Consider the following 18,759-nt stretch of genomic DNA (forward strand, 5'->3'; position numbering starts at 1 on the left):
TATAAGTGATTACAAACAAATAAACTCTGTTGAACTTTGTAACAGCCTAAGAACGTCAATAATTACTTCTAAGTCACTAGATATTGCACTTCATCCTTACTTTGAGCTGCTGGTCTTTAGCATCCAGTTCTTGTTGCAACATAACTATAACTTGTGTCCTTCCTAGCATGACTTCCTCCTTTTCATGTAGCTTCTGTTTCAAAGCTTTCAATAACTGTTGAGGATAGATTTTCATTTTATGAAGCAGAAAGAGAGACATCTTTTAAAGTTTCCATTAAGTTTCCATCATTCCTGGCACACTTCATCCCACCTAATACAACTAAGGGGCTCAACAGACAACCCCTAAGGGGCAGCTCCATGCTGCCCCTTTCCTCGCTAGATTGGGGCCACGGCAACCGCACACTGCGGCCCCGATGTGGCCTTTCCGTGGCACAAAAGGAAGCTGCAAAAAGTGGCTCCTTTTTGCTCCATTGAAAGGGCACCCTAGCTGCTGTGGTGGCAACTTTTTGGCGCTCCTTTGGCGCAGCGAGTTTAAACAATGCACCAATGGAGTGCCATGATGCCCCCCATCATGTGGTTGGGTGCGTGGCACGACACCAGTGGGGGGGGGCAGCGTGCAGATGCTACACCCCTACACTGGCGTATAACGTCAGTCTGTACAGGCTCTAAGTCCCACACTTTAAGGATGTAAGTAAAACCATTACATTTATTCAAAACGTAATTTAGCCCAGAAATATTAAATATTAAAGCCAATTGTTTCCAGTTCTAAAGTATGGGGAAGCTCAACCTCTGTTACCATACAGGCCATTTCTCATTCCTATTAATTTCCTTCTTATTATAATTCATGCAAAAGCTCCATCTTGGAGAAGACACAACTATTTGTGGATTTGTCTGAAGAAACTGCATGGGTTCTTGGTAATCAAAATCAGCAGAATATAGGAGGGATTAGTTATTACAGAATGAATATCAGGGCTATGACAAAACGCTGCTGAAAAGGGCCCACTTCTTAAACTATGGTCCAAAACAAACTAGAGAAATCATCCAGTTTGAGACCGCATTAACTGCCCTGGCTCAGTGCTAGGGAACTGTAGTTTATTGTGGCACCAGAGCTCTTTGACGCAGAAGGCTAAATGTCTCACAAAATTACAGTTCCCAGAATTTCCTAGCAATGAGCCAGGACAGTGAAAGTGTCCCAAACTGGATTATTTCTACAGTGTGCTTTGGATCTATGACTCCAACCTGAAAGAAACAATGTGCAAGTCTTTTTTTGAAATGCAAGCTATTGGTCAAGTTAAATTTGCAAGGTGACAACAAACAGAATACTTAAGGGTTTAACTGGGCTTCTAATAATCAAACTCTGGGTTCCACCCACTCTACTACTGAGTTACAGTACATTTTCAACTACCTGTTCTAGATCAGCACTAGCATCAGATTTGGCAGCCATCTTAAACAGTTCTTGCTCATGTTTCTGCACCAGTCCCATCAGCTCTTTTTCTTTTTCCTGTATAATATTCTGAAACATACGAATCTAAAAAACACACACACAAATAGATCTCTACAAAACTGATCACAGCAACACCATTCATAGTTTAAATTTCAACTATGCACGTGCGAGTGCCATTTTTTAATTACTATTATACAATGTAATGTTGAAAAGTTGGTTAGTGAGATACACAAAAAGAACACTATTTCAACAACATCAAGTTTATACTAGAATGGCTTATTATATAATGACACCTTACATACCAACTGATGAAAGCTACCAGCAACAGTTGCTATGCAAGAACACAGATCAGGAAAAGTCCTACCCTGAAGACAGACACCTGAGTTTTTTGCCACAAGTGACTTTGCAAGTATACCAGAAAACCCCCAAGTGTCTGAGATTTTTCTTTTTCAGAATCCTTCAAAATTACAAATTCTACCATTTAACATTCTTAGAAACAAAATATTCCTTTTTATTAGTTTTGCTAACCAAATCCATCTAGGGATACATCTATTTATTATTTCTCTTATTATTAAACATAAACACTAATTGATTAATCTAAAGACTTACATTTTGTGTATACATGGCTTCTCTTTCCTGGAAATGTTCTCTCTCTTTACTCTGAAGGCTTTTATGGTTTTCAATTTGTTCCTCAAGGAGGCTACATCTTTCTTCACTGTCTCCAACTTTCTTCGTTAGGTTCTGAACTAGGATTTGCATACTCTGTAATGAAGCCTCCTTTGTGGAAAGCTGATTCTTTGAAGTTTACAAGGGAAAAGAATTAAAAGAATAGAATAGGAATAAACCACTCAGGATTTATATTTATCAATATAACTAGAAAAGCAACAGGAAAGAAACTACTTTATTGAGACAGTATTTTATACCAACAGTAACCAAAAACCTTTGTGTTTTATGCATGCCACTCAGAATATTAAGGAAAATATCGTATCTGCAGATGAACACAATGAGATGGCACTTTTACAGATCAGAGTTTAAGAATACCTTTAATTCACAATTATGTACCAGCACTTCTTTGGCATCGTTCGTTGATCCACAGGCTAATTGTAAATCAATTATATAGGCTTCTTTTTCAGCCAGCTTTTTTTGTTTCTCAGCAAGCATGGCATCCATTTCAGCCCCCCGCTGATGTGCAGCATCCAATTCAGCAACCTGGAAACATGAATTGTTTCAGCAAAAATGCACTAATGATTATTTATGTCTTTTTCAAATTTCAATACTAAACATACCAGTCATGTTAACACTATCTTCATTTATCACCATTACTTTCAGTACTCTGTTAAGCCTGAAGTTATCTTATCAAGTTCCTCCCAGCTCCAGTTAGATAAAGGTGCTTTCAATATGACAGCTAAATTGGGCACAAAATTATCATTTTTATGAGATTTTTACCAGCAATTCTCATTTATTCATACTGCTACACAAAGCTGGCTAGAAAATAATTATACAAAACCTGAAAAGTTTTATTTTGGGGGTTACAACTCTCTAGCCAGTGTTAATAAGTTAAATATTATTTAATGAATCTTATATTTTAATATAAATGGGCTTGATACTAGATGAACTCTGCTCATTCCCCGGAATTCTTTCTATTCTATATCCATTTGAAACATTTGCATAAAACTTACTTAAAATATCTTTTTAAAAAACCTAACAGTCTTATGCTGCAGTCCTATGCATTTCCTTTAGGAAGGGACAATCTTTCAAGTAAATACACTTTAGATTGGGCCATCAATGTCAAGTTTTCATTTCCATATGTTATTACAAAATGCATACAACTATCCAGAAAAAGAAAAACAATAAAGCAACTTGTAGACAAACTAGAAAGAACAACCACAGTATTTTGATAACCATAGTATTTTACTCTATTTCTGATAAACGATTCATGAACAGCACTGGCTAGTTTGAAAATATCTGGACAGGCTTCACCAAAAGTGGTGATCAATCTTTGTAAGTATTTACTTGTTGGTATTTTATTTATTAATTAAATTAGTAGACAAACTTTCCATTAAAAACAGTGCTCACAATAGCTCACAACAGAGGTATATCTGCTGGTGGCATTGGTTCCATCAAGGAATAGAAAGGCACAAACATTCTTCCCGCCTTGCTGAAGCTCTTGTGCAACCCAAACGTCTGTTCCACTGGATTCCTCCAGTTTCTCTAGACATGATATCTGTACACAGCTGAGAGGGAAGAATGTTCTTCCATGCTAACAGGGAAAACACACAGCATGGGAATCTTCTGAACAGCCTGGTCAACAGCCAAAGAATTGCTAGCAATGAAGAATAATTACAGTCTTCCACAAAACAGTACCTTTCTCTGAAGCTCTTCATTTCTTTGAACATTCTGTGTCTCTAGTTCCTCAATTTTCTTTTTAAGTACCAATATTTTTCCACGACTTGCAGCAGCATTATCCTGATCACCATCTCTTGAGCTCTAAAAATATAAATCTGGCAATTTAGCTTGGGTATATGATTTAGGCTATATGACATGTGTATAATACATACAAGTATCATTTGTTTTAGTCCTAAAAACAACACAGCATGCTTTAGAGTTCTGTTTGAGAATTTTAATACACTCAACAAAACAAAACAAAATTTAAAATTGAAGAACCTGAACTTTTTCTTAAAAAAAAGAAACTCCAAATATATTATCATGGTCTTGGTCCTAAAATATAAGGCAAGTTATAAGCACAACATTACTCTTACTTTTACAAGATTACTATGGCCGGTTACACACCGGCACTTTAGTGCATGATGAGCACGCACTAGGATTACAAAAGGGCGGTGCTTCCGCACTGCCCTAACCCTAGTGCGTGCCCGTCACGCACTAAACGGCAGCGGCCCTTCCATATGGCCGCCGCCGTGAAGACGTCATGGCCACGCCGCCTCTAGACGGGGCGGCGTGGACGTGACGTCCTCAATCTTTCTCCCCCTCCCCGCCGCCGCGGGGTGTCCTTGGGGCTTGAAGCCCCAAGGACTCCCCTTTTCAGGCTGCGGGGAAGCGGCGTTTTGCTGCTTCCCCGCAGCCCGAAAAGCGGCGGATCGGGGCCTCAGCAGCTGCCGGTGTAGCCGCTGAAGCCCCGATACTCTGGGGGATGGGGCGGGTCCAGACCGCCCCAAATGGGCAGTCTATAACCCGCCTATAAAATTACTTTTTTGAACTACAGCTCCTGAGGATAACTTGAGATCTTCATGCAAACAATGTTCTATTAACTGTACTATGATCCCTGCCATTATTTGAGGAAGAATACAGATGGCTCATTTCAAATCCTGAACTTATTCAGTTATTTCTCCTTGAATGATACTGGAATGAGGGCTGTGAAAATACATACAGTTTAAAGTCTTTTGGCATGCTTTGAAAGATTTCATTACTTAGTGATTTTTAAGAATACCAGGAAATTGGGATAATGTCTTATAGGCTTTCTAAAACACTTAGGCTACAATCATAAATATGCTGACAGCATCCACACAGACATTAATCCACAGTGCAATGCAGCATGAATGAGCGAGTGAGCCTTGGTTGCTATATTCATCTCTTATCATGTGGTCAACAGGAGAAGTTCAGAAACTTTTGTTTCGGGGGGAGGAGCCACGAGCGATGGTGTGAGCAGCTAAGATCATCCACTCCTGAAAGCAAAGGCCTAAAAAGCTAAAAAATCTCTCCTAATGAGGAAAAAACCTGTGAGTAACTGCAAATAAATATATCAGAAAGGGAAGAGAGCAGACTGGAACTGTTTAATTAAAGTTTTAAAGGGAAGGAAGAGAAATAAACAGCAATCTTGCATACGGCATTGCCGGCTAGAGGTTTGTCAGCCGAGCGGACGCCAGGATTGCTGGTAGATGTCCAAAAGCCAAAAGAAAAAAGGGAACTCAAACAAACAGTGATAAACTGGAAAAGAGAGTCTAAACAAAACCCTTCTGACAAGGCTTATAGTCGTTTACAAAGAATAAGTTCACAAGAGAAGCTTGGAACTTGTAATAAAGAAATCAGAAACTTTTGTTTCCTCTCAATCATGGTATGTCACCCAGTCTACAGTTAATATCAATTACTATTAATAATTATTATTAATTATTATGCTAACATAGCACTAGCAATGTTAGCTAGGTCTCATGGGAGTTACAGTGCCATCTGGTTGCCCGCACCTGTCACAGTTATTTTAATTGGCTTGCTTAAAACTATTAACATCAAAACCCGGAAAAGGTAAGTCAAGAGTCCTAGGCTGAGAGGACACAATAAGTTGTGGTTAATTAAATGGGGGGGGGGGGGGAGTTGGGGAGGCATAAGGAATGAAAGAGTATGGGGGGGAGTACATAAAGTGGAGGGTTGCTGAGGTTCATTCATTCACATTGCAAAACAGCTTACTTACTAAGGAGTAAATGGGACACCCTTCTGAATCAACATGCCTAGGACTGCACTACCAGATAAACAAAAGACAACTAACTACAGCAGAGAAACACAGGCAAAGGCAAGGCTTGCTGTTTCGATCACTATGTTTCCATCATCTGAGTGCTTCATTTGTGAAGCAACTTATCTCTTTAACAGCAGCAAAACTCAAAGTACCTCATAGGTGAACTGGATCTGCCACTCAAACAAGTGTGTATGCATGCAGTGCACATGATACCAGCCTTAGAACAACAGTATATAGAGATCATTAGTAGTGCTTTCAAGACTTAAACATATCTGAATGTTAAGAATATAACTCACTTTCTTTTGCTCAGGTTTTCCTTCTTTTTTTCCAGCACCGGACAACTGCTTTTTAAGTTCATCTAATTGTGAAGTTAAAGATGTTACTTTGGCTTTGTTTTGCAGCTTTAATTTGGAAATCCTAGCTTCAGAAGCTTCTTTTTCCTCCTGTTTTTAGACAAAAGGCAATTGGCACATGTAAACTAATTACACATATTAAAAGTATATGAGCAACTAAAGGTAAAATGTAAAGGTAGTCCCTTGACATGAACGTCTAGCCTTGACTGACTGTAGAGGGCGGTGCTCATCTCTGTTACTAAGCCAAAGAGCTATCATTGTCCAAAGATAACTCTGGTGGTCATGTAGCCAGCATGACTGCACCGAATGCTGTTGCCTTCCCACCCAAGTGTTAACTATTTATCTACTTGCATTTGCATGCTTTCGAACTGCTAGGTTGGCAGAAGCTGGGATTAGTGACAGGAGCTCACTCCATCATGCAGCACTCAAGCCTTGAACAGCCAAACTTCCAATCTTACAATCATCAGAATTGGCATCTTAACCAATAAGATACTGCATCCCTAAATAAATACATGAGCAGCTACATATATGAAAATCCAAGGAGATATTCAGTGTGAAAGAACAATTCCATTGGGTCTAATGAAAAGCTGCATGCTATAGATACCAAATTAAAATGGAAAATTTTAATCCTGAGTTTATCAACAAATAAATAATAAATAAATAAAAAGTTTATTTATATACCGCCCTTCGAAGCATCAGGGCGGTTTACAACAGTGCAGATACAATACATAAAATACATTAAATAATAAAACAAAAACCACAAACAACAGTGCAATTAAAATAAAACTCCTGCCAGGTCTTCAATGCTGCTAGTAGAAGAACAAGGGGGGGGGGAGAGAAGGGCATTCAAAAGGGAGGAGTCAGGGGTATGCCTGATTGAAGAGGAATGTTTTTATCCCCTTCTTAAAATGGGCCAAGGAGGTGGCTGAGCGGAGCTCAGTGGGCAGCGAGTTCCAGAGGGTGGGGGCCATGATGGAAAAGGCCCTTTTATAGGTGTTAACTAATCTGACCTCTGGAACTACTAATGGATGCTGCCCTGTTGATCTGAGTGTGCGGGGCGGATTGTACGGAGAGAGGCGGTCCTCTAAGTACCCTGGGCCCAAGCCATTTAGGGCTTTATAGGTTATAACCAACACCTTGTATTGAGCCTGGAAGCGAATAGGGAAACATTTGCATTTTGAGTGATAATCAAATCTGGCACGTTATGGCAATTTAAAATAAACTAGAAGGAAACTGCACCTGCTGATTATAATCACTGATTGTGATTCTAGTCTGAAATAGCCATTTGTAACCTGATATTTAGGAAAAGCACCTTGCTCCCCAAACAGCTTCATTCACAAGGGGATGCAATCCTAATCTATACACAGATTACCTTTAACTGTTGCTCCTTATTATGTAACTCATTCTCCTTTTCCTTGACAAGTTCTTTGAGTTGTATTACCAGTTGTTCAGTCTGGGACAGCTGTTCGGTTAAATCAGCTGCTGACATGGTTGTTGCTTGAGAAGTGCCATGAACCTACAGATATCGGGGTGAATTTTACAACAAAATGATGCAGAAAAGTAAATATTCATATATTATTATTGAAATATAAATAATCCAACTTCAGTAAAACAACAGATCAAGCATAAATAGCTGAAAATTATTTAACATATGTGCCCTAACCTAGCTATTAATTTAAGGGCACTACAGTGAATATGCCATCAAATCCTGTCAGCCAGTACTTATACCAATAGGGAAAATAGTTCTACACACACTTGCTCAGTCCACCAAAGTGAAACTATTCTATGTGTCTCCTCTAAAACAAAATGGGGGACTCCAACTTACACCTTGTTTTAGGAAACATCTGTGAGTTTTTCAATAACTTCCCAGTCACTTCCCTTTTTTATCTGGTAGTACATTCATTGTACTAGTACATTCACTGCTAGTGCTGGTACATTCATTGGAACAGGGGTAGGCAACCTTTTTGAGCTGGGGGCCGGGTTGCTTTCCCTCAGGCGACTGGGGGGCCGAAGCTGGGGGTGGAGCTTCCACCCTCCGGGGTCGGTGCCGCGCACCGGGGGTGAAGCTTCCACCCTCGAGGGGCAGGACCGCGTGCCGGGGGCGGAGCTTCCACCCTCCAGGGGCCAGGCCTCCCCATCTTTGCCGGCCCCTGACGGGGCCCCAGGCCCCGTCAGAGGCCGGCAGAAAAGCCAGTGGGAGCCGCCAGCGTTGGAGGCCTCCCCCTCTTTGCCGACCCCTGACAGGGCCCCAGGCCCCGTCAGAGGCTGGCAAAAAAGCCGGCGGGGGCCACCAGCACTGGAGGACTCCAGGGAGGGCAGTGGGCCTCTAAGAGACCCCCTGCCGCCACCAGAGGCCTCTTGGAGGACTCCAGGGACGGCAGCGGGCCCCTCAGAGACGCCCTGCCACTGCCGGAGGCCTCTTGGAGGACTCCAGGGACGGCAGCGGGCCCCTAAGAGACCCCCTGCCGCTGCTGGAGGCCTCTTGGAGGACCCCAGGGGCGGCAGCGGGTCTCTTAAAGGCCCGCTGCCACCTCCGGAGCCCCGTTTGGGGACTCCAGGGGCGGCAGCGGGTCTCTTAAAGGCCCGCTGCCGCCTCCGGAGCCCTGTTTGGGGACTCCGGGGGCAGCAGCGGGTCTCCTAAAGGCCCGCTGCCCATAGCGGTGAAGTCTCGCGCGACCTTTTCTGTGGTCGCGCGAGACTTCACCACTATGGGCACCGCCATTTTTTCTTCCAAAATGGCGGTGAAGTCTCACGCGACCTCAGGGAAGGTCACGCAAGACTTTGCCGCCATTTTGGGAGAAAAATGCCGGCGCCCATAGAGGCAAAAAGCCACATTTGGCAGCGGCGGTGGCAGCTGCTGCGGGCCGGATAAAAAGCCTCCGCGGGCCGGATCCGGCCCGCAGGCCGCAGGTTGCCGACCCATGCATTGGAAGATCCTGAAGCTGGAAAAATGATCTGTGCAACCTCTAGAGCTTGCCTATCCCTAGTTTATTGTGTTGCCTGACAGCAGGCAACTTTTGTTTCTCTGGTCAGTTCCTTTCCAACAAACCAAGGAAAGAAAGAAAGAACAAACCCTAGGCTCTTTCTCTAGTCTAGACAGAATCAGAGAGTTGGAAGGTATATCATGGACCATCAAATGCAACCCCCTGTTCATAGCAGAATCTCCAGCTAGAGCATCCCCAGCAGGTAGTTTTCCAGCCTCTTTTTGAAGACATCCAGAGAAGGAGACTCCACCACCTCTCTAGGCAATTGGTTCCATTCTGAATTCCTCTTACTATTAAGAAGTTCCTTCTAATGTTCAATAGACATCTACACTTCTTTAATTTAGGTCTCATTCTACCCCTGGGCAACAGAGAACAGGTCTGCACCCTTCTCTCCATGACAGACTTTTAAGGTATTTGAAGATTGCAATCATGTCATACCAGAGTCTTCTCTTCAACAAGCTGAACATACCCAGCTCCTTCAGCTTTTCATGTTTTGTTCTCCAGACCTCTTATCATTCTTGTTGCCCTTCTATGAACTTGGTTCCAACTTGTCTATACCATTCGTAAAATGAGGCAGCCATAACTGAATGCAATACTCCAAATGAGGCCTGAACAGTACAGAATATAGGGGAGTATTACTTCCCCCAACTTAGAAACTATACTTTGATAAATACAAGCTAAAATAGTATTTCCCTTCTTTGTTATAGTATCACACTGCTGCCTAACGTTCAATTTATGATCAACTATAATCCCAAGGTCCTTTTCACATACAGTACTGCTGAGCCATGTATATACCTGTGCATTTGTTTTTTATGACCTAAATGTAGAATTCTGCATTTGTCTTGACTGAATTTCGTTTTATTAATTTGTGCCCAATGTTCTAGCTTATTGAGGTCCTTTTGAATTCTGTTCATGTATTCCAATATAATAGCTACCCCTCCCAGTTTTGTATTCGTTGCAAACTTGATAAAAATTCCTTCCAGCCTTCCATTTAAGTCACTTACAGAAATGGTGAACAGTAAAGGCCCTAGGCAGTTAGTGATGTCAAATTGCATTAATTCTGCAGGGTAGATGCAACCTGCAGGTTGTTGTCCAAATAGCAACTTTCCCAAACTCTAGTTTTCAGCCAACAAAGCGCAGATAGTGTACCCATGCCTTTGTGTAAAGAATATTCAGACATGGTTTTGCCAGTTCCTTCCTCTGAAATATAACCTACAAAACCTGGTATTCACTGGCAGTCCAATCCAAGTACTAACCAGGGCTGAACCCGCTTAACTTCTAATATCAGATAGGATCCAGTGTCCTAGGGTTATTTAGTGCTGTTTATGCTTAATTTTGCAAAACTGCATGAATCAGTTGTTACAATCTATTTTCAAACAGTACATTAGTACAGTCCAGCTTTGTGATTGGCAATAAATCAGGAAGAGAAAACACATGCACTATATCGGCTATTCACAGTGATATTTGTCCAGCAAGGGCAATATGGACAAACCAAAGGTGGTTTTCACTTGATACTGAGAATTAATATTAATTATATTGGGTACAGTAAATCACTCAAAACATTTGAGATGCAAAAATGAACTGCACCTGACAAATTTCCAATGGAAGTTAGGGAATTTTTTTCCAGAGTACTTACTCCAGATTTAGGGACTGAATCATCAACACTGCTCCATTTCCACATAGTTTTAGGGTGGCTATAAAACAAGATAAAAAAACTGGTTATTTCAGTAATTCCTATTCCCTGTATTATTATTTCGGTCAAAGGATATTCAAAATAATAAGGCTATAGAAAGACTCAGAACTAATAAACTATTATACATAAAACCCTACTAAACTCAGAAACAAAGCAGTAACAACTGAAAACTGTACAACAGAAGTGGGGCAGGAGGAATGTACCACCAAGCAACATTGTGTAAAAGACAGAGCCTAGTAATCTCACATGATGTGCATTCTACAAAATGAGTACCATCACTGAGAAAGCACTTTCCAAGATCATCTTGGCAAAGAACAGGGTATGGGCCAAAGATCTTCTTTTGATCAAAAATAAAAGGACATGTCAAAGCAGCCACTCGGGAAGGCAAAGTATGTTCTTAAGGCTGCAAGAGTCTCCAAGCCTATTTGTGAGGGTGCTGCTCCCAAGAATGCCTACAATATTTTTTTCTAGCCAAAAAAGGGTGAAACTGTATTTACTGAAGTCCCCAGGAGCATCAGCTCACCTTTTAAAACAGGTTGCATGTTGCTTGCTTCTAGTTCGCTCCTCCTGCCACAAAAAGTGGCTAAACTAAGTAAGAAGTCACCAGCAAGCAATAATTTTCCATTGTGTTCAAATTGGAAATATGTAGTATTGTGCTCCTGAACAAGTTATGAATCAAGTTCAAAGACAAACCTGATTCTAGCTTGCTAGGAAAGTATTAGGCCAGAAATACCAGTTTAGACAAAATAATGATTTTGCTTGTTGGCGACATCCTACTTAGTTTGGTTGCTCCTATTGTTCCCAAGGACCCAAACAGGGACGACTGGACAGGGAAAAATGGCATGCTTGAAATTTCGTTTAAGATATTATCCATGTTATTAGCAGTTTGGTAAACAAAATGAGATGAAGCACATTCTGTGAATTTAGCTGCTACTTACAAGGGATGGCCCTGTTTAGATTTCCCTTCAAGACCTACACACACACACATTCCATGGTCCACCCCAATCAGTAGCATCCCCTTACTCTCAAGCAGACCATTTCATGGGCTGGTTGTGAGATGCTGAGGACAAGGGATGGGATCAACTGCTTTCATAGCAAACCGTTTTTCCTGGATATTACATTGCATACAGTAATGACTGGCTGATCCTTGGGACATAAGACTCTTCAGATAATTAAAGCAATTTTAGCAATTTTTTTTAATTATGGGGAAAGTGAAGAAATATAGGGCATCAAATGAACTACTTATAAGTAACTATGTAGCTACTTAAAAGGCAGGAAAAGTAGTGCATGGTTTGGAAGCAAGTATGTGTGTTGTTTGAGAAACAAAGGCAACAGAAGCTTCATAGCAGAAAACAACAATGCTGACTCGTTTGTACATGTCCGTATACACCCTCTTGCCCAACTGTAATTACATATAATTAAGTGCCACTGATTTCAGTGAAGCTTACCTTCTCACAGTGGCTCTAATCCAGTGAGGCCGATTAAACTCATAAACAGGCTTCTATGAATGCAGACTTTTGTGTGTGAGTGTGTACAGTAGGTCTCCTGTATTTCATGGAATACTCCTACAGCTTCAGAAGCATTTTTCTGTATGGTATGGGGAAGCTGTTACATGTTTAGGTACAAAGCTCTATAACTGCCACAGTTCTCAGTATAGTCAGCTCCAGGTATGAGCCCTCCTCTTCAAGCTATGGTCTGCCTCTACTCAACATATGTAATTCATTGGCTAGCTGTACCAAGAAGGTTAATTGTTGTTGTGTGCCTTCAAGACATTTCTGATTTATGGTAACCCTATCACATGGCCTTCTTGGCAGAATTTATTCAGAGAGGGTTGGCCTCTGCCTTCCTCTGAGGCTGAGAGTGTGTGTCTGGCCTAAGGAACCCTGGTAGTGCAGTGGTTAAGTGCCGGTACTGCAGCCACAACATTATGAATTCAATCCCAGGGTTCTAGATTGACTCAGAATTGGGGGCATGGTGTTTACACACCACACACCACTAATGCGGCCAGAAGCCACACCAAGCCCAAGCCAGGCCAGAAGAAATGGACCACAAAGGAGTTGGTATAATCCACTGTTTCCGGTGACCCGAGTCAGGACCACGGCAGCAGCCCAGATTGGGACTGAAACCAGGACCATGCAGTCATCACAGAGACCCACAGCGAACAGGGTAGGAGTGGCTTCTGGCCACCCCTTTTGCCCCATCTGCTTGAGGCCTCAGCCTTCCACCCTTTCGTAGGTCAGTAAAATGATTACTCAGCTTGTGTGCTGATTTCACTGTGAAGCAGTATAGAAATGTAAAGTGCTAAAGTGCAAACTGCTAAAGTCTACAGTAAAGGTGAATTTTCAAGATGGGCAAGTGTTACTAACTGTGGTAATAGGATCCCCCATTATCTGGGCAACACAGCTAAGGGGTAAGGCAAACAAAGGGTCAAATGATGTGATAGGTTAGGATAAATTTACAAAGGAGCAACAGAGAGGGAAGCTTGGTCATAGGTTGGACAAAGCTGTCCAGACTCTCAGCTTCCTAAGAACATTCAAAGCCCCAGAACACCATCGGTATTGTGAGTAGAGAAGGAATGTTCAGCTAGTTGAGTTAGGGCTTATGTTTCTTTCTAACCTTCAGGTGAATAAGACTTAAATTGTTCTAACGACTCCTAAGTACAGTCAGTCCTCCACGTTAGCAAAGGTTTCGTTTGGAACCCTGCCCATGGATACAAAAAAACATGGGACCTTAAGTCCCATTACCATCAATGAACATCTATGCGTGTGTGGCCACATCAGTGTGACTGCATGCAAATACCACCATTGACGAAAATGGATCAGAGCCATCCATGGATGCTCCAATCTGTGGATGGCTAGCCCACCGCTATGCAGGGCCGACTCTAATACCCAAAGGACAATGCCCTCATGTACAAGTTATTCTTTTGTTAATATAAGATTTTTCGCTTAGAATAAAACCACCTTAAAAGATATTTTCCACTCTCTCTTCGCATGCCTTGCTAGGTATGTGCATAGTTTTGCATATAGGCTTCTCATCTCTGACAGAGGAAGTTCAATCCCTCAGTAACTTCCCACTAAATTACTGAGTCACACGGGGTAAATTAGTGGGGGGTGGTAGATAGATAGATTTCAGTGGTCCTCTTTACTACTTAAGGGCAGGAAATAGGGCTCAGAAGCCATAACACTAGCCATGCTAAACAGCACAGTAGGAGTCTTCCTATCTGCCCAGTGTTACCGGAGTCCTTTTAAGCAAGGAAACAATGGAGAATCTCTGACACAGCAGATATCCTGGACTTCAGCTCCCAGAATCCCAAGCCAACATGGTGAATGGTAAGGGATAAACTGAGTTCCAGTCCCAAACCTATGAAGAACCAATTCACTATTTATGTTTGCATTTCAATCCCAACCAGAAGTGCTACTTTAAAAAAAGCCTCTTGCCGCTTATTAAATGCTAGCAAGTTTTATTGGGCATCATCCAGCCTCAAAGGGAGAGAGGAGGGCAGGCCAGCTCCATCCGTCCTATCCCACAATAAGAAGAAGGCCCTCTCTCCAGTCCATCTGCCATGGTCCAGGTCTCAGAGGGAGAGAAGGTCTGCTGGACTTGATCCCCTTCTCCACTGCCATTCTTTTCTCTTTTTGTGTCATGTCTTAATTGTAAGCCTGAGGAAAGGGAACATAAGCTGCTCTGAAAGCCTGTTTGGATGAAGAGCGAGGTATAAATATGCCAAACAAACAAACAAACAAACGTGTTTAATGCATACCATCTAAGTAGGTGATCTGTAGTCCACAAAAGTTTATGCCCAATAAAATGCCCAATAAAATCTCTTATTCTCTTAAGGAACCAAAGCTTATTGTTTTCTTGTCATAGACTAACAAGGCTACTCCTGGAAATTTTCAGTTTTTTATTTCCATATTTTTCTAAGGCAAAGAAAATGCCTTTTTTTGCACAGTTTTTTTCACTGAATCCACACGCATCCTTTCAACTAGTCCTCAAGTGTTGTTGGACCTTATCTAGAGACTCCAGTTACTTTAAACTTGTTTTTGTATGAATAAAATCAACACTCTTTGCAGATACATATCTTCCACTGCTTTAGGGTTGTCATTTAATTGTGACTTCATACTAACACAGCTTTCTGATCACAATCTTTTTAAAAAGATTTGTACAGTACGTTTAAACACAACTGAGGATATGAGGCTGCTCTATATCGATATGAGAACATTTTGATATTAGAGTATGTCAACAATGGCAACAATGAGACTACTTTGAAACCTAACTGTTACATTAAATGAGCAAAGCAGAATTGTCTCTTGTCTACATTAGGTATTTCCAGGTCAAATACACTTCAAGTTTAAAAGAAAATTCTTATAAAAACAAGATATTTACTGATGGCTTTGAATCAAATTTGCTAGATTCACAGGTGGTGTTCTCCTATATTTCAAACTGGTTTCAGAGCGGGAAACGAAGTTGAGACTGCCATGGTCGCCTTTGTCAATGATCTCCGTCTGAGTATCGACAGGGGTAGCATGTCCCTGCTGGTGCTCTTGGACATCTCAGTGGCTTTCGATACCATCGACCATGGTATCCTTCTGGAATGCCTGAGAGAGCTGGGTATCGGGAGCACTGCGCTCCAGTGGTTCCGTTCCTACCTCTCAGGAAGATTCCAGATGGTGAGGCTGGGGAACAGCAGCTCTCGTAAAGAGAGCTAACATTGGGCGTCCCTCAAGGCGCCATTCTGTCCCCCATGCTATTTAACATTTACATGAAACCGCTGGGAGAGATCATCCGGAAGCATGGAGCCCAGTGTTATCAGTATGCTGATGACACCCAGATCTATCTCTCCATGTCTCTGACTGATATAGTGACTGAGGGAGGCGTCTCTCCTCTGGATGTCTGCCTGAAGTCGGTAATGGGCTGGATGAGGGAAAACAAACTCAAGCTGAATCCAGAGAAAACAGAGGTACTCGTGATAGGTACGCCAAGTCCAGACAGGGAAATTTGCCATCCAGTCCTGGATGGGGTCACGCTTCCCCTAAAGGACAAAGTTCACAGTTTGGGAGTACTCTTGGACTCATCTCTACAGTTATCATCTCAAGTAGATGCGATGACCAAGAGTGCTTGGTACCAGCTTCGGCTGATACGCCAGCTGCGTCCCTGTCTGGACCGAAAGGACCTTGAAACAGTAGTACATGAACTGGTAACCTCTTGTTTGGACTTCTGTAATGCGCTCTACATGGGGCTACCTTTGTACCAGGTTCGGAAGCTTCAGTTAGTTCAAAATGCTGCAGCCAGATTGGTCACCGGAACTTCTAGATCAGATCATATAACACCGGTATTAAGATCTCTCCACTGGCTGCCTATTAGCTTCCGGGCTCAATACAAAGTGTTGGTTATCACCTATAAAGCCCTACATGGCTTGGGCCCGTGTTACTTGAGGGAACGCCTCTCCCCAAACAATCCTCCCCGCACTCTCAGAACTACAGGGAAATGCTTACTTGAATATCCTAAGACGAAATTGGCATTAACTCGCCAAAAAGCATTTTCATCTGCAGCTCCCACATACTGGAATAAGCTCCCGGAGGAGATAAGGCTTAGTTCCTCCTTAGATGACTTTAAGAAAGCCTTAAAGACCCATCTTTTCTGGTCTGCATATCCTTCTGACCCCTTGTAGAAATTATTCCTTGTTGAAAGATGCTCTTTATGACTGACAGATGTTATTAATGTTCTTATACGTGATTTTAAGGAAGCTTGTTTAATTACATATGTACTCGCGGTTTTACTTACTTTGTATTTGATATAATGTGCAATTGTATTTGATGTTATGTGTATTTGATGGTCTTGTGAACCGCTTAGATCACTACGGAAAAGCGGTATACAAATAAAGTTGTTGTTGTTGTTATTATTATTATTATTATTATTATTATTATCAGTGACCTAACTTTTTGAAATGTATAACCTTATTTTACCCAACCATAAATTGTCCATGGGATACTCCCAAATTTTAACAATTCCTAATTCCAAAAAACATAATTCTGCTGGAAAAAATAGACTCTACTTTTATATTAGAAATGTTTTATTCCAGTAATTTTTATATCTGAAATGCTAAGCACAGATGCTGCCATGAGATTAGGCTGCAAGCAGTTCATTACGATGTCAATCAAAATTAAATTCCTAGGGCAATAGGCAACATTTATTTTTAGTTTCACCCGACTGATCAAGGCAGGGTACAAAACACTCCTCCTCTCTACTTTAACATCAGTCCTTTTAACAACAATCCTATAACGTAGGTGTGGCTAATAATGTCTCACAAAACTTCAGTTCCCAGAATTCCCTAGCATTGAGCCAGGGCAGTGAAAGTGTCTCAAACTGGATTATTTCTGTAGTGTGTTTTGGACCTTAATGAGTCTCAGGCTTCAATGGGCACTAAAACTCAGATCTCCCAAACAACCCCAATCCAGTACTGGGGCCCAGACCAAGTGCAAGTCTAAATCCACAAAATGAAAGCATTCACATCTCCTTTTGCCCCCATATCTACCCAGATGGTTTTCCAGTGGTCCAGGTGGGGATATACTTAAAATTGTACAGTGCACTGTTTTTATGGTGCTGTGGGGAGGCAAACTGCCCAAAATTGGGGAAATCTTAAAACAATTTGTTTAATACACACAAGGCACAGTCCACAATGTTCTGTACATCCTCCTGATTTGGTCTCTATATTTGTGCATACAAAGATCATTTGGGACAGGGGAGGTGGTGAGGCTTTTTGAGAGTACAGGGGGCTGCATAATGAGCCACTGTGTAAGTCTGCTTTTAATCATGCAGTAGCAGATCTAGTGCTATCCCCTTAAATCCATATAAACAATGAGTCCCAGAACAACTCTGTGTATGTGTAAGATGGCCCAGTAAATTCTGTGGAGCTTACTACTAATATATTAATGACTGCAGCCTCCAGAAAAACAAGACTTGTTTTGAAACCTCTCATTGCATGTACGTGACAATTTAAGATGCAGCTGGCTTGTGCAATTATTAGCAGCTTCATAATGTCCTCTGTCCTTTATGATCTTTCTAAGTGTAAATATAGAGACCAAGCAAGAAGAAGTCAAATTTCCCTCTGTTTAGCTATTATCAATTGAATTAAATATTAAAGTTTTACATGATATCCAGAAAAGTGATCAGACTGAAGGTGTACCTTTGACATTACATATACAATGTTTTTACTGTTGTTTGTTACATTTTGGGTTTTTCAACACTGTAAGTTTTGTGGTCTTTTAAGGAATTATAAACTAAGGAATTTTAAGGAATTATAAATGGAGGGAGAAGGGACAAAAAAAGATGCATGGAAAAAGAGTGCAGTCCCTTTTTGCCCATTATAGATCCCCCTTTGGACTGCTGGTAATAAGGCTCAGAACTATTTATAATACCCAAGTATATGTATGGCTCTGGAAAGCAAAACCCACAGATGGCCAGTACACTACAGTACGTTACTCTGACCTCTATAATCAGCAAACCAACTGTCTCCTTCCAATTACAAATCCCTCTTTAAACTCATCTGCTGGTGGGGGCAGGAATGCTTTTTCATTATCTCTTTCTGAACTAATAGCAGATTTTAATTTCTCTGAATTCACTGTGATAGAATTACCGAGCATTTTTAGGAGCACACAAGAAAAAGAAGAACCTTTCCCTCCTTTCTGAAGACAAACTACATTATCACACATTTGCATCTCAGCCTGGAATGAGGAAGTGGAGTGCAGGAATTCTTGGCATCATGAACTACATTTTTCCTCATCACGCTACAGCTGGGAATATATACATAATCCACTTTCATGCAA

At 41.5% G+C, this 18,759-nt stretch overlaps 1 protein-coding gene across 1 annotated transcript in view; it reads right to left on the reverse strand.

Moving 5' to 3' along the window:
- The window catches only part of LOC149314570 (uncharacterized), a 69,377-nt gene that overhangs the window by 48,267 nt on the left and 2,351 nt on the right, over window positions 1-18,759 (reverse strand). The window contains exons 2-9 of the mRNA XM_089521407.1: window positions 10,880-10,937; window positions 7,632-7,775; window positions 6,203-6,349; window positions 3,809-3,931; window positions 2,486-2,653; window positions 2,054-2,239; window positions 1,406-1,528; window positions 101-214 (exon numbers count right to left, since the gene is read on the reverse strand). Of these exons, the coding sequence (XP_089377533.1) occupies window positions 101-214; window positions 1,406-1,528; window positions 2,054-2,239; window positions 2,486-2,653; window positions 3,809-3,931; window positions 6,203-6,349; window positions 7,632-7,775; window positions 10,880-10,924 (1,050 nt within the window). The 5' untranslated portion in view covers window positions 10,925-10,937. The remainder of the gene's footprint in view (window positions 1-100; window positions 215-1,405; window positions 1,529-2,053; window positions 2,240-2,485; window positions 2,654-3,808; window positions 3,932-6,202; window positions 6,350-7,631; window positions 7,776-10,879; window positions 10,938-18,759) is intronic.

The sequence above is a fragment of the Sceloporus occidentalis genome, unplaced genomic scaffold, assembly GCF_023333645.1.
Source record: "Sceloporus occidentalis isolate IW3139 unplaced genomic scaffold, rSceOcc1.0.p SCAF_4, whole genome shotgun sequence".
Classification (NCBI taxonomy): Eukaryota; Metazoa; Chordata; class Lepidosauria; order Squamata; family Phrynosomatidae; genus Sceloporus; species Sceloporus occidentalis.